This window comes from Ictidomys tridecemlineatus, chromosome 2 (assembly GCF_052094955.1).
Source record: "Ictidomys tridecemlineatus isolate mIctTri1 chromosome 2, mIctTri1.hap1, whole genome shotgun sequence".
Taxonomy (NCBI): domain Eukaryota; kingdom Metazoa; phylum Chordata; class Mammalia; order Rodentia; family Sciuridae; genus Ictidomys; species Ictidomys tridecemlineatus.
This window is the reverse complement of record NC_135478.1, coordinates 222,855,285-222,870,596: the sequence shown is the minus strand read 5'-3', so window position 1 is coordinate 222,870,596 and position 15,312 is coordinate 222,855,285. Positions and strand designations below refer to the sequence as shown.

At 34.4% G+C, this 15,312-nt stretch overlaps 1 protein-coding gene across 1 annotated transcript in view; it reads right to left on the bottom strand.

Moving 5' to 3' along the window:
- Window positions 1–15,312, bottom strand: part of Cntnap2 (contactin associated protein 2) — a 1,898,037-nt gene that overhangs the window by 1,263,628 nt on the left and 619,097 nt on the right. The window contains exon 3 of the mRNA XM_005326627.5: window positions 3,215–3,408. Coding sequence (XP_005326684.2) covers window positions 3,215–3,408 — 194 coding nt within the window. The remainder of the gene's footprint in view (window positions 1–3,214; window positions 3,409–15,312) is intronic.

The window sequence follows — 15,312 nt, the reverse complement described above, 5'->3', positions numbered from 1 at the left end:
TTTCCAAATACCTGCATTCCAAAACCAAGTAAAACTGAATTCACCTTCTTAGCAAAAATCTATTGGAATTCTTATTTAATGTAATGTCTAATGGACTTTTGATAAGAAATGCTTATACAGAATAATTTTCTCTCCCACACATTATACTTAGGAAACCTGAAAATACTACCGAGAAATACATAAGTCATAGTTTGTGGTATAGATTAATTCAATGACTGGGGGGGAGTTTTATCAATCCACAAATTTCTTTTACATTTGAAAGGAAATTCTATATAGAAGGAAATGGTATCATTAATAAAGTATATAGGATTCTTTTATACTCAGTATTATCAAAGAGTAGTAGAAGGTTTGAGTAATTAGGAACATTTAGTAACTTACAATTTGTCCATTAAATATTCAGATAAACTACTCGTTAGTAATCTATTCAAAAGCCATTTTCATTCCACAATGTAAGATTCATGACTTTAAAGTCTTATAAAACTGTCATAATACTCTGGTCTTTGCATATTTTAATATTTTATATTTTAATATAGTATCTAATGATAAAAATATAGAATATCCCCATGGACATTTAAAAATATTATTGAAAAGAAGTCATGTCATTTATTTTCTCAACAACTGTATAAAGAATAGCCACTGACGTTTGTTAAATATTGAAGAGATTGAATTTACATTATCTTACATTCTTCTGAGGTAATCAATCATTTTAGGAATGGCAATCTCAAACACATCAACTTTGAAATCCTTTGACTCTGAAATCTTAGAAGGTGTTGTTCATCGAAAGCCATCTAATCTAATCGAGGTTAGAATTTTCTTTTAAATCCAAATTACATGAGGTTAAGAAGTAGCAGATTAAAAGAAAATCTAGTATTGAATTAACATTTTTAATAAACTTAAGCCTAAACTATTTTTGTTGATATTGCAAAAGCTAAATTCTAATCACTTAATGCTTGTTAAGACATAAGCTCTGAAGTACTCACAAATTTTTAAAAGTCAATGAACTTGATCTCTTTTAGAATACATCAAAGCAATGAACTATTTTTCATATTAGGATCATATTATTTCTGTCATATATCATTAAAAAAACAGTCAAGATTAGAGACATCATGAGGCGCGCTTATTGACACTTAAATGTGGTTCACAATATCTATATTTTATTTTAAACTTGATTTTTAAAATTTCATGATAATTTTAATGAAAACATATATGGTTTGAAAGAATGAAACAAAATGAAAACAGAAAGGTAGAAGACTGTAGAAACATATCTTGTATCACCTTCACAAATACCTGAGAACCCTGGAGACCCCATCCACACTCACAACTTGTGATATTTTCACCGCAGGACAGCTTTGGTATTTTGAACGGCACCAGGAGGCCCATGTCATCCTGGACAATTTTAGTTTCTTTCACCCTTTTAACTCGTCTCTCCTCATTCACTTCATACTGTGACTAATCTGTTAAGCACCTGAACAGATCCCCTGTGGCTACATTTTGGCAGCCATCTTCATTACAGTTTAACACATCCAGGGGGCAGAGGATATGAATATTTCTTAATTGTCAGGTGAAAACTTTATAAAAACACAGATGTGAAAGATAGTTTGGAGTCTGACTTTCAGCTCTTCACATAATTTGATCTTAGATTCGAAAGAAAGACAGAAAATAAGGAGTACTTACTTAACTGGATAGTGTGTGATCTCAGCCCTGATTATCCACACACAGTTAGCTGATCTGCTGTTTAGTTGACTGCTCACTTGGTCAGTCTCCGTCCCTCGCTCTCTGTCTAGGTGTCAAGGCAGGTCAGTTCTGATTTTCTATTCCACTTGTTTTCACTACAAATTGTTTTTACCCACAATCTACCTGCAGACTGAAGCTAATCTGAAATATGGTTCTCAATGTTGGCAAAATGTTAAAAAATAACCTTGAGAACTTTTAAATCCCCAAACCCCTTTCCCTGTTTTGCGTGTTAGGCCAATTAAATCCAAATCTGAGTTTGGGACATAAGCAACCATCTGTTTTAAAGCTCTTTACATGATTCCATTGTCTATCCTGGGTGAACAATCCCATTGCTATAAATTATGCCTGAGGCACTGAATTATCATAATTGTTAGATGACTTTCCACTGAAGCATTTGTTACACTTGTTTCCTATAAGTTATATATTCCAATACACACATGTTTGTGCTATACAATTACAGCTCCAAGGGAGTATTATTTGGGCAGGCACATCTTTTATTTCCCAGGTATTATTTCCCAGGTATCCTTATTTCACATGATAGTTACTGTTATTAGACACTGCTGAGGAAGTGATAACCATGCTTGGAATTCTAAACCCAGGGGTTCTTTTTATTCATTTTTAAATAAATTTATTCTTGTAAAGTATAAATTCCCCAAAAGTGGCCTGATTAGGTTGAAAGTACCCAGTACTCTATCTAATACTGTGAAGGGTAAAATGTAAAACATGAATATTTCCTTCTCCTCCACTTTGTCCTTCTCTTTGCTTATAATATTAATGGCTTTTTCGTTGTAACTTTTTTTGAAGTAGTTAAACTACAATAGATTCCTTAAAATTTAGTATTAAATAATGTATTCAAATGTGCTAAATAATTGATTGAATAAATACTACTTTCCAATCTAACTGAGGGTTTTTCTGAGTACATGAATAAAACCTTGTTTTTCTATCACAGTAAGAGAATAAATATAGATCTGTAATAAGGGTATAAAGTACAATTATAGTGTGGGTAAATTGCTAGTGCTCCTGTTTCTCTAAGTTATTTTCCTCATGATTTTAATATTTTATTCTAATTAAAGGTCTCTATCTCAAAAAGTTACCAATATCATGAATCATATTTTTCACTGATGTGATTCTGATCTTTTTGTTCTGGGGATGACTGACATCCACATACTTTTAAACCTCTTCAGGTAATTTGAATACATAACAGACTGAGACCCATTGTGGTACAATGAGACCAATGGCTAAGTATTGGAAAAAAAAAAAATTGCAGTCTCAGGAAATTCTTCAATGCACAAGAATAAATACATAAATAATGAGTAAATATTTAATAATTGGTTTATCAATAGTTCTAATGGAAGAATAAAGCTACATACAGCTCAAGAGATGGAGGGCCTGGAGTACGTTAACCTGTGGGTCCTCTCCCATTTTCAAATACCGGTACCTCTATTCTGTCTCCCTCTTCTCATTTCTGATAATGACTCACCCAGATATTCCCGTCCTGATGGTAGGGTTTCCAGTTTCTCCCCGTGTCACTGTAGAGCATTCGGTACTGGGTCACCCAGTCGGAGCTGCTGTATCTCCCTTGGGTTGCAATGGCGCTGATCTGCTTCCGGTTGCCAAAGTCAACCTGAAGCCACTGGTAATGGTCACTGTCAGATGGAGACCATCCTCCAGCACCTGAGGGTAGAGGCAAGAGGGAAAGATGAATATTTGAGGTTGAACTTGTACAATTGGAACAGATTATTCTACATATCTTAATTGGCCTTGTCAGTGTTGTATTTCGCAGATATATTATGAAGTGTCCTTTATAGATGCCACTGGGACTTCAACTAATAGTCTTCCAGCTGGGTAACATTGATTCTTTAACCTCTTTATGGTGTAATTATGTGCTCATTTTCTCCTGAGCAAATGTCTTCATAATTCCTCAATTAGATCTTATTAGTACATGTCAAAGTCTAATTGGCTGAGGGTTGATCAATTTACCACGAACTCTTCTGCTAAAATCACCAGGAAAAAAAAAAAGTTAACTAATTCCTTTTCTTTCATGTAAAGGTTTTAACTTTTAGTAAATTATAAATGAAACAAAAACCAATTATACACAACTCTCAAATACATTTTGCCTTAAGAAGTTCAGAGTTCAAAGAATGTAAGTACTGTAGTTCTTAAAATGAGATCTAATCTTACATTAGACCCCTGATCTTGTGAGAGGAAAGAGAAACAGGCAGTATATATCACCTCAGAGAGAGAATCCACTGACTCTTTTTACCATATTTCCAGAAAAATAATTTGAAACATTGAATAAAATTAATCATCTTTTGGTAAAATAGGATAACCAATTGGTAATAGTAAGAATATAAGAATATTTATTAGACAGTGACTCTAACTTAGAACCAAAAAAGACTCAATTTTTAGTAATATTCTTAATATTACCACTATAGCTTCACACACAAAAAAGATACTGAATAATACTTAGTGCTAAGAGGCATTACAATCTGGGGTGAGTTCAGCTACTAACAGGCAGAAATGATAGAAAAATATTCAGTGGATGTTCCAATGTACGATATATCAACATAATACATATCATTGTTTAAGTAAGGAATTCAAAGGATGGCCAAATAATTTATTCTATGAGAACTCTCATTAAAAATCATTTTATAACTCATTACACATACATCATTCATTTAACAATGTTTATATTGCTTATGTTTTGTTTTGACTCTGATAGAATAACTCTCTAAACAACTTCAAAACTGACAGAATATATTTTTTCTAAAATAATACTGTCCTTAAGGACAGGACCACAGGGAGGGCAGGACCCTGATCCACGAGTGAAGATTAATGAGGCAAAGCCACCAGGCTCCTTGCATTTGGCATGGTGCACTTTCCAGATCATGGTACAGGGAAGCAGATCCCAGAGTACAGCAGTGTCATGAAAATGGAAACAGATCAGAATTCAACACTGACGAGGAAGCTGGAAATTGTAGGACAGAGTCCAAGAGAGTGGACAGCTGTTTTGAGAAAGAGAGTTAGAACACTGCATAGGGATCATGGAAGTCTGTGAAGTCAAGTTTCTGAATCAATATTTTGCTGTATGTTTGCAGACTAAGACACCAAAGGACTAGCTTATAGGAGCTGTGAAATGAACCACTAAAGATTGCATGGGGCTAGAAAATTTGATGTCAAACTATATATAGAGAGAGGCCTTAGCAAACATCCAGTCATTCAGTAGACATTCCTGAAAGGTCATGCCTTGAAGCAAGGATAACAGAGTCTTAGAACAAGGGCTACTCTGGATATACCCTAACAAAGGTTACTGGAAAAGGTGATTCTGATTCACAAAGAAGTTAACTTCTTCCATAAACAATTCTACACTCCATCAAGCAAGGTCATGAAAGTTTAGAAACTACACAACGTGGCAACCATAATATCCAGTGTAAAATTAGAAAACACACAAACACACACACACACACACACACAAACAATGCTAGACCTGTGCAAAAGCAGAAAAATATGATTCATAACCAGAGGAAAATCAATGAAGGAAATGGATTCTAAAATAACAGAAATGATGAAATTAGCAGATTAAGATTTTAAGGTTATAGATTGGTTTAAAAATAGCTATATACAGCTGTACATGGTGGTGCATAGCTATAATACCAGTGGTTTGGGAGACTGAAGCAGGAGAATCACAAATTCCAAGCCAGTCTCAGCAACTTAGAGAGACCCTGAATAACTTAGTGAGATCCTGTCTCAAAATAAAAAATTTAAAAAAAAACTGGGAATGTTGCTCAATGGTCAAGTGCCCCTGGATTCAATCCCTAGTACCACACAAAAACTATATTATATATATATATATATATATATATATATATATATATATATATTATATATATTTGTGTGTACTTGTATTTTTATATATATTTGTATTTATATATACATATACAGATATTTGTATTATATATATGTTTGAATTATATATATATTTGTATTTTATATATTTGCTTACAAATGTAATTTATCTATTTGATGACACAATGGCTAAAAGATATAAATTCAAATATCTGAGAAGTTCATTGAATTCTAGGCAGTATAAACACCAAGAAAAACCACCAATTCATTTCATAAGCATTTGCTGAAAGTAAAATGTCAAAGAGAAAAACTAACAGCATCAAAGGGCAATAACTTCTCAAAAGAAACAATGCAAGCCAGAAAATAAGGAAGCCACATCTCTGACATGATTAAAAAAATAAATAAATAAATAAATAAATCTTTCCATAAAATTTTTACCCAGAAAACAATATCCTTTTAAAATAAAAATAACATAATAATATTTAAGAGAAAAGCTGTGGAAATTAATCACCTGTGCTTGTGGATTTTAAGAAAGTTAAATTTGCAGCTTCAGGGAAATTCTTACTATATTCAAGCTCATATTTTCATGAAGAAATGAATGTTGAATATCAGTAAAGATAAAATAGAAGAAATAAATGGTTAAAAGATCAGTAAATATAAAATACTTGTTTGAGATTTTAATTTTTTAAAAAACTATTGAGAGTTTGAAGCAAAATACTAACACTGAATTCGAGGGTTTATAACAGAAAGAGGAGTGAAATGTGCAACTACAGTCAACAAAGGATAGGAGGTAGAACTCCCAATACAGGGCACCCAGCTTCTCACATCTCACGTGAGGTGACATTATTTGGAATTCTAAATCAAGGAGCAGACATCTTTTTATGTAAAAGTTTGAAAAACTGAACATTTTCGGCTATGAAGGCCGTGCCATCTCTATAAGAAGTACCTAATTCTGTCAGTCAGTGTGGCTGTGTTCCAGTAAAAATTGTTAATAAAACTCATGCTGGTGGTTGGACAGGGGCCTATAAATTATCAACCCCTGCTCAAGACCAGTCTCCCCCCCAAAAAATAAAATATGTGCTTTTCACTATATCTAAATAATACCTCAAAACTTTCAGAAAAGATTTATATAGAGTGTGTGTGCCTAAACAGCACATGCATTATCTGTAGGGTGTGTGTAGACTATGTGATAACTACTTTCTCAACTAGTCTCATGTCTTCAATGCATAGTTTTACTGGAATGGTCTTTCTAAAATGCTAATCTGATCCTATTTCATCCCTGCTCATTACCTTTTCACTGATCTTCATTGCCTGTGGAAACAAGCTCCCTGCAAATTCATACACAGGAGACACTCCTGGAATAAACTCTATCCATGACCCAGGGATTTCCTGGAAAAGGAATGAGAACTGTACCCATGTTTATAACCCTTCCTGGTGTTATAAGTGTCATGACAGGTCAGCCTGGGGCCATCCAGGACCAGCACCCTGCTTCAACTTGTGGCCATTCTGCAGTACATTGTGAGCCTCAGAGCGTCCTGTGGGCTTCCTTCATTAAGACTGTCTTGTACCTAACTTCTTCCTCTATTCTTGGCTTCATTCCTTTCTCTTCCTTACCTTTTCATCCCCAAAGTGCTCCCTGACTGATTTCCTACATGCTATCTCCATCTCAAAATTTGTGTCCTGGGGAATCTAGTTGACAAAACCACTGGGAAGCCACTTTCTACATAGCCTGCTCACCAGCAAGAGTTACTTGTCCTTGCTTTGACATTTGTGTGTTATTTACATACCTGACTTTTTGTCCTGTTGTTAAAACCTAATATGTTTTATAGTCTTTTTTCATCCACATGCCTATTTTTTAGAATTCTGTTAATTTTTGGAGGGGTCTCAGATCAATTTTGGCCCTATCAATATACTCAGCCACCATGAGATGATGAATATATGTTCTAACTTATTAGATATGCAGTTCCAAAGCTTGAAAAATTTGTCCTCAATTGTGTATAAATTTTCACGTACACATGACTAAAACAAATAGGATAATTTGGTCAATGAAGTCAGCAAGTAATTAATACAATCAGAAAAAAAGGTGGAAATGTGTCCTAGTGTTTGTGGGTAAAACTTAGAATTCTTTCCCTAAGTGTCATGCTAAAGAATACTCCAAAATAAATTTTCTTACATACCCACATTTTGCTGCACTATGATTTCTCAGTGAGTAGGCAATTAACATATGGCTACTTAATCCCATTTATCTCATTACTTTTAGCACCAAAGAATTTACTGTCGACTTTAAAGGAGACAAAAATCTAAAGGCAGGGGAAGTACAAATAAAAGCTTATTTTTAGTAGAAGTTTATATGGAGAAAATAGTGATTAACTTTAAGGGGAGGGCAAAAGTCAGGTTTGCAAGAGGAACATGCTGGAAAGATCAATGAAAAGTTTCCTCTTTCTCTTTGATCTATCAAGCATGTAATTTGGGGAAGTTGATTACTTTGTTCATTTGGCTTGTGGTAACTTCTATTGATCCAAGGATTAAGAATGATACCTCTTATATTGCAAAAAAAAAAAAAAAAAAAAAGTCTGGAAAATGGTACGTAAAAGGGTGGAAGTATCTACCAGCATAGAGTAGGGTGTTTAGGAGGACTTGGTTTTCCTCTGCCCAAGTGGCTGGAGTGCATATGGGACATTCAAAGAAACTGAGTGGATACTGAAGAGGAAGGAGAGGAGGTAGAGATATTGACAGTGAATAGTCGTGAACCACTAGAAGACCTAAGAACTCTCACCTAGCAACAAAAAACCAAAAACTATCCAGCAAATAATGAGTAAATTGTTGGAATAACTTGAAAGATGTGTACTTATTGCAAAACTATTTCCTGAGTAATAAGAATTACTCCCTCTCTCTTTCCCTCCCCTCTCCTATTGTTCCCTTCTACTGTTTTTCTCTCTCACAGACAGGCAGTTCTCTGTGTGTCTGCATGTGTGTGTGTGAGTGTGTGTGTGTGTTTGTGTGTGTGTGTGTGTGTGTGTGTGTGTGTCTACATAAAAGATACAGGGAGTTTGTGTTCTAGGTGCCCATTCTATGATGAATCCTTGAGAGATAAAATACAACAGAAAACCTGGAGCAAAGGGTGTGAGTTCTCTGAATGGATTCAGTCAGTGCTCTGAACTCACAGGACAGTTACTTTCCCTTTGCTTTCTGTAACTCAGTATCTCTGAGAGCAAAGAAGAGCTCAGTGGGTGGTTCCAGAGAAGGCATGGAGCTCCTTTCTTAGTGATAAATGGCTCCTGAATAAACATGCCACACAAGCTGACAGTTGTAAGGCCACCAGAGACTGTAAGGCTGGATTCTAATTTAGAAGAAAAACAGTGAAAACAATTTCAATTAAGGAGAGAGCTACCTTTAATAACTGGCTGAGAAATATGTATCAGATGAAAACAATAAATTGAAAAGGAGACTCCAGGCAAGATAGCATTATGAGTTCAGGCTTTGAGGTCTCCTTCTGTTCCAAATACACAATATTTTTAGATAAGACAGATAAAAAGAAAATTGGAAAGACATAGGCCAGGATCAGAAATAAGATAAGCATCTCCATGCACAAGAAATGCAACCAAAATGCAGACAACAGGAAGGTTTCAGGCTGAGTTAAGAGCTGAAAACATCAGTGGCAACTGGACCCTTGGTGCTTAGGAAATATTGGTGAATGTGTTACCTGGGTGTGTCTGCAACAGGACGCCTGTGTAAGGGCTAGAGACCAAGATTGGCTAAAGTCTAATTTGCTTTTGAAATGAGAATGGGAAAAAAAAAATGACTGTTCATTCTCTTGGATATGTGACTTCTACAAGACTGTACAAAGAGGTGAGAAAATAGGCCATGTGTACTTGGACAAGCCTTTGGCTTGTCACTAGACCTAGAACTCCCTAATGACTCAGAGGTCAGGCACAGGACCAGCAATGCAGAGATGGGTTTAGACTGGGTTTCCTGGGACATTGAGTAGAGAACGTTAGAGCAGAAGGAAGAAGACGAGGGGTAGAAAGAGAAGGTGAGGGACAGTGACCGTGAAAGGGTGTGTATGGGTTGGGGGGAGGGAGGGGGATGTGCACTCAAATCCACAATCACAGGAAAGAACATGAATGCCACAAAGTCAAAAGTTCAACACAAATTAACTTCAATGCAATGAGGAGCATTGGGAACACATACATTTTAACTTCTTGGAAAAACTATAAAAGAAGTAATACATGCCATTAGAGCAGTGACAATTATGATACAGAAAGTGAAGAAATAAAGCACTTACAAATGGTAACATAAACCAAAAAGTCATCTTAGTCATAAAAAACTCATCAGAGGTAAATCTACCCATTTTAATTGTATAGAGAATAAAAATTTTTAAAGAAATCATGATAGAATATTTTTTCCCCAAAAAAAACTAAACACAAAAAGAGCCACCACCCCATGAGTTGAGAAGAGAGCTGAAAAGAGCAGGTAGTGAGAGCACGTTATGATGGGTGTCATGATGTGTAAATGGAAGACTGGTCTGAAAGCATACAACTGACGAAGTGTGACATTTAAAAAAAAAAAAGACAAAGTGTAAGCATCCTAGTTGAGAATTATCTCACTGTTAAAGAAAAATAATAGGCACCTTGGGAAGTGCTAAAGGGACTTGCTAATGAGCTCAGGTTTTGAGCTCAGATTTTATTTACAGCAGGACATAAACACCTGCAAGGATCTATGAAAAGTTGGATAAATAGCCTCAGCCATGTGCAGACACTTTTTGATCAGAGTAGCCATTGAAGGGAGCCATACCCATTAATTAACATCTGTCCTCAGCAAGAATTAAGCAGCACCACAGTCATTCCTAAAAAAAAATGGATAAATTAATGCTTATATAAAAATCACACCGAAACAAAAGAGCGTGACAGCTATTTTTGAAGCAACAGAGAAGAAAGATATCATATCATCAGATAGGATGAAACGGCGGGAAGACAGAGCTATTTCTCCCATTCCGTCCTTCTCCAAGGATAAGGGGTTCTCAGAGCATTCTGGGAGCAGCAGAGCTGAGCATAAGGCATCATCTCCTGAGACGAGTTAGGACCTAGTAAGAAATGGAGCTGTGTTGACGTTTTGGAAACATTCAAATTCAGATTATATCCCAAAGGACTGACATTATTCATAAAAGGTAATCTTAGTTCCTCTGAATATTTATCAAAGCTGCTGCCAGAAACTCAGAGACAGGCACAACATCAACAAGAGCCACAGAACAGGGGGAAAAAAACATCAATGTTAAAAGGGAGAGAATTGGAAAATCTAAAATATATAGAAAACATCTTCTTTAAATTCTTGGGTGTGCATTGTGAATATTTAGAATAGAAGAGAAATGGAGGTCTGGTGATAGTGGAGGTGGTATTGGTGGGTTACAAAGATTTCCCTTTAAAATCAAGTTCTTATTTAATAGAACACAATACATTCCAAAGATGGATCTCCAACTTTAATTACAGCAGAGCATTTGGCAAAATTTCTGATAAGTAATAAAATGGCAAAATGTGGCCTGGGAGATAACAGCTTTAGGTAGATTCAAAAATGGCTAATAATCATGCCCCAAATATGTTGATTAATGGCCATGTCAACTTGAAGAGAGCTCCCTAATGATCTGCCACAGGATTTCACCCTGTATACTGTCAGTTTTAATATTTTTATTATTTAAGGCATGAAGACATGCTTATGAAATTTGTCAATTATATAAAACTAGTAAAGAGACCTAATAGGATAATTAACTGAACCATGATGTAAAATGTTTTTGACTGTCTGGAAATCTGAGCACATCCCAGAACAATTTGTCTTAATATAAATAATAAACTAAGATACCCATTACTGAATCTATGCTAAAAGATATATAATGTTTAGAAATAATTATGTAAATTTAATTTACTCTATGGATATAATCTGATCTTGAAATTATGGCATCCAACTATATTTCTATGCTTGCTGTATAAGATCAAAAATATTTTCGTACATTATGTAATCTTCACATCCATCTCCCTCTCCCCTGTCCTCAGTGAATCGGCCCAAAGATTTATCCATGTGGTTGCTGCTTCCCTCACTGTGGTGCTCTTGGGAGAAGATAAAAACTTTAAGAGGTGAGGTCACTGGTCCCTGAAGTGCATTCCTTGTCTCAGGGCCCTCTCTCTCTCTCTCTCTCTCTCTCTCTCTCTCTCTGCTTCCTGGCCACCAAGGTGAGTTGCTTTGCCTTGCCACACTGGCCCGCCATGATGATTCTTTGCCACAGACCCAGAGTGAATGGTACCAAGTGACCATAGACTGAAACCTTGAAACCAAGTAGCTACAGTGAGTTTTTCCTTCTTTAAGGTGATTTTCTTAGGTATTTTGTCAGAGTGATGGAAAGCTGACTTATTACACATATTTTGTTGATTTTAAGATATATTCTGAAACTATCATTAGTGAAGACAAAAGGGTCATTAGTGCAATGATAGATAAATAGATCAAATAAGCAAAATACGGATTTCTGAAACAAACTACATATATGCATGTGTGTATCAGCACTCGAGGTATGACAAAAGTCATATTTCCAATAATGCATTCAGGGTCAATTCCATATCCACAAAGGAAGAAAGGAATTGTGCCTCTGTTGTACACAATAGTTAAAACTCACATTTAAAATATGCAGATCAAGTTATAAGAGATGTGTTGTGGTTTAAATATGAGATAACCCCAGAAAGCTCATGTGAGAGACAGTGCAAGAAAGTTTAGATGTGAGCCAGGTGGCGTGGCACATGCATGTAATTCTAGAGACTTGGGAGGCTTACAAATTTGAGAAGCAGGAGAATTGCAAAGTTGAGACCAGTGTCAGCAAATTAGTCAGATCTAAGCAACTTATCCTTTTATCACTAATCCTTTAAGACCCTGTCTTAAAACAAAAAATAAAAAGGCCGGGGATATGACTTGGTTAAGTGTCCCTGGGCTCAATCCTCACTACCAAAAAAGAAAAAGAAAGTTTAGAGGTGCTAAAATGATTGGCTTATGATAATTTCAACCTAATGAATGCATTTATCTATCTGAATGTATTAGCTGGTAACTATAGACAGGATGGGTGTGGTTAGAGGAGGTGGTTCACTGAGGACATGCCTTCTGGAGTTATATTTTGTCCCTGGTGAGTGAAAACTCTCTCTCTGTTTCCTGACTGCCATGTCCTGAGCTGCTTTCCTCTACCATATTCTTCTGCCATGATGTTCTGCCTCATCTCAGGCACAGATCAATGGATTTGGCCATCTATGGACTGGAGACCTTTTAAACTATGATCCTAAATAAACATTTTCTCCTATAAAATTGTTATTCTAGGATCTTTTGGTCACAGCCACACACACACACACACACACACACACACACACGTTGAATAAAATAAGGTGAATCATTTAACTGTCTAGCAAATGACATAGATAAATGAAATCACTTTTGTGGTTGAAAAAACTTATTAAACAGGCTCAAAAAGTACCAATTATAAAAGAAAGTATGGATAAAGTACATTATATTAAAAATAGAAACTACTGATTATGTAAAGGCATTAATAAATTTGTGAGATTGCTAACCTTGGATTTGGGTAAAATATTCCTAAACATATAACCAACAAAATGCTCAGATCCCAAACATGAAGTCCTACTAAACAATCAGAAACATTTAGACAATTCAAAAAAGAATGAACAAAATACTTTAACGGGCAGTCCACAAGAAAAAGGGACTATAATCTATAAAATGTATAGTGACAGGATGGATCTCATGGGATTCACTTTTGGAAGGATAATTGAAAAGCTCAGAGTGTTCAAGAGGAATACCCAGAATGACGAGAAATTAATCTCATGATATTGCTCTCAAAAGACCAGAGATGTTTAAGTTTTATAAGTGAAAATTAGGGAGAGACTTCATTTCTATCTTCTATATTCAAAGGATTAGTGATAATAGGATAAAATTATTTTTAAATAATAAAGCAATAAATATACACATTCCAAAAGTATACATGCTTTTGTGTATATAGATTATTTAGCTTTATTTCACATTTGTAAGATTAATGTTTTCTTTAAATAATGTTTAAAAATTACTTCTTGATTCAATATTGTCAGTTTCATTTGTCTGTCTATAAAGTATTCATTGTACTCAAATAGTTTCCATTTTTTTTTAACCTGACCAAAGATTAAACTGAAAACTGAACTCTTTTCTCAAGTTTGAAACTAACACTTTTCTGGGAGAAAAATAAAATTATTAAATACAATTTATTTCTTTCAGAGCTCAGCGTACCACAATAAAAGAATTTTCAGGAGATCTCTTGACAATACTGGTAATATCCTGATGTGACTTACATAATTAAGATAAGTAAATTTCTTGCAATTCAGTAAAATCAGAGAAGCCAATATGTCAATCTGAGGCCTATGTTTATAAGCTCACCTCTTCACAGGCAAAGCACCGAGTCTCAGTTTTAAGAAATAGACTTAGAGATATGCAAATTTGTTTTCAGAAATTGGAAAAAATAGACGCATTTATAAATTTCACAAGTCAATTACATTTTAAAATCTTTGATTTATTTCTTAAAATGTCAAATATTACCTCAAGATTATGTTTTAGGAGACCAAAAATTGGAACCAGTACAGACTTCCATTGTTGCATAAAACTTCATGGAGTTTTCATAGCAGCAAAAACTAGGAACCTCAGCTAAATCTGATCTACTTCCTGTCCTGCATCATAGCCACAGAAATCAGCACAGATTCAGAGCCTGGATCAGTGAGAAAGCAAATATACTCTAATTTTAACATTATTTTACATACATTACCTACATTCATTTTACATTAGACTTGTATACCTGTATACAATGTAAAAATAATGTGATTAATGTAATAATGTATGACGATTAAGTTTAATTTAAAAATCTTGACTCTGAAATTTTAAAGTTTATTTACCAAACACTATAAGTAATTTCTAGTCTGATTTTGAAAAATGTCCTTGACAATAACATGACCCAGAGAAATACACTATTTGTGTGTATTACCGTAGGTCGTGGTTTTAGAATAGGAAGCTATAGGCTGCCCAATATTAATGTGATATTAAAGAAAAAATATTAAATCAGACATCACTAATAATAAAATGGATTACAACTAAAGTAGCAAGCTCCTTATTACTGTAGATATTCAAGTTACAGCTAGAAAATCAGAATTAATTTAGAAGTAGAAATTTATATTAGATAAAAGACTGAACTAAATGTCTTTCACTTCATATAGAAAGAACATTGAAATGCAAACTATAATGATAAAAACCACTAGCAATAGTATCAAATGGTTTTTATTTTTTAATGCTTATTATACAGGTTTCGGTTGATCTATTTTATTAATATGGGGATATTATTTACACTATTGCTAAGTAATACTTGACTATATATAATTTTTACTGTTAATTGGTTAGGTCATTTCCATTTTTACAGTGAATAATTCCTCTGGTTCATTCATTCAGCAAATATTTATATTTATGGAACACTTCTATAAGTTAGCTATTGAGGTTATTTTTCTAGGATTTTTCAATTTTTACTACAGTTCTTAAAACAAACTTGAATATCTAGTTTATTCATTTGGAGAATGTACATAAATATTCCTTATTTAATAAATGTTTTGTCACATGGGAAATCAAATCTTTCATATATTTTTAATGTTCACAGAAAGAGTTTGTATATAATAATAAAGATTAGTG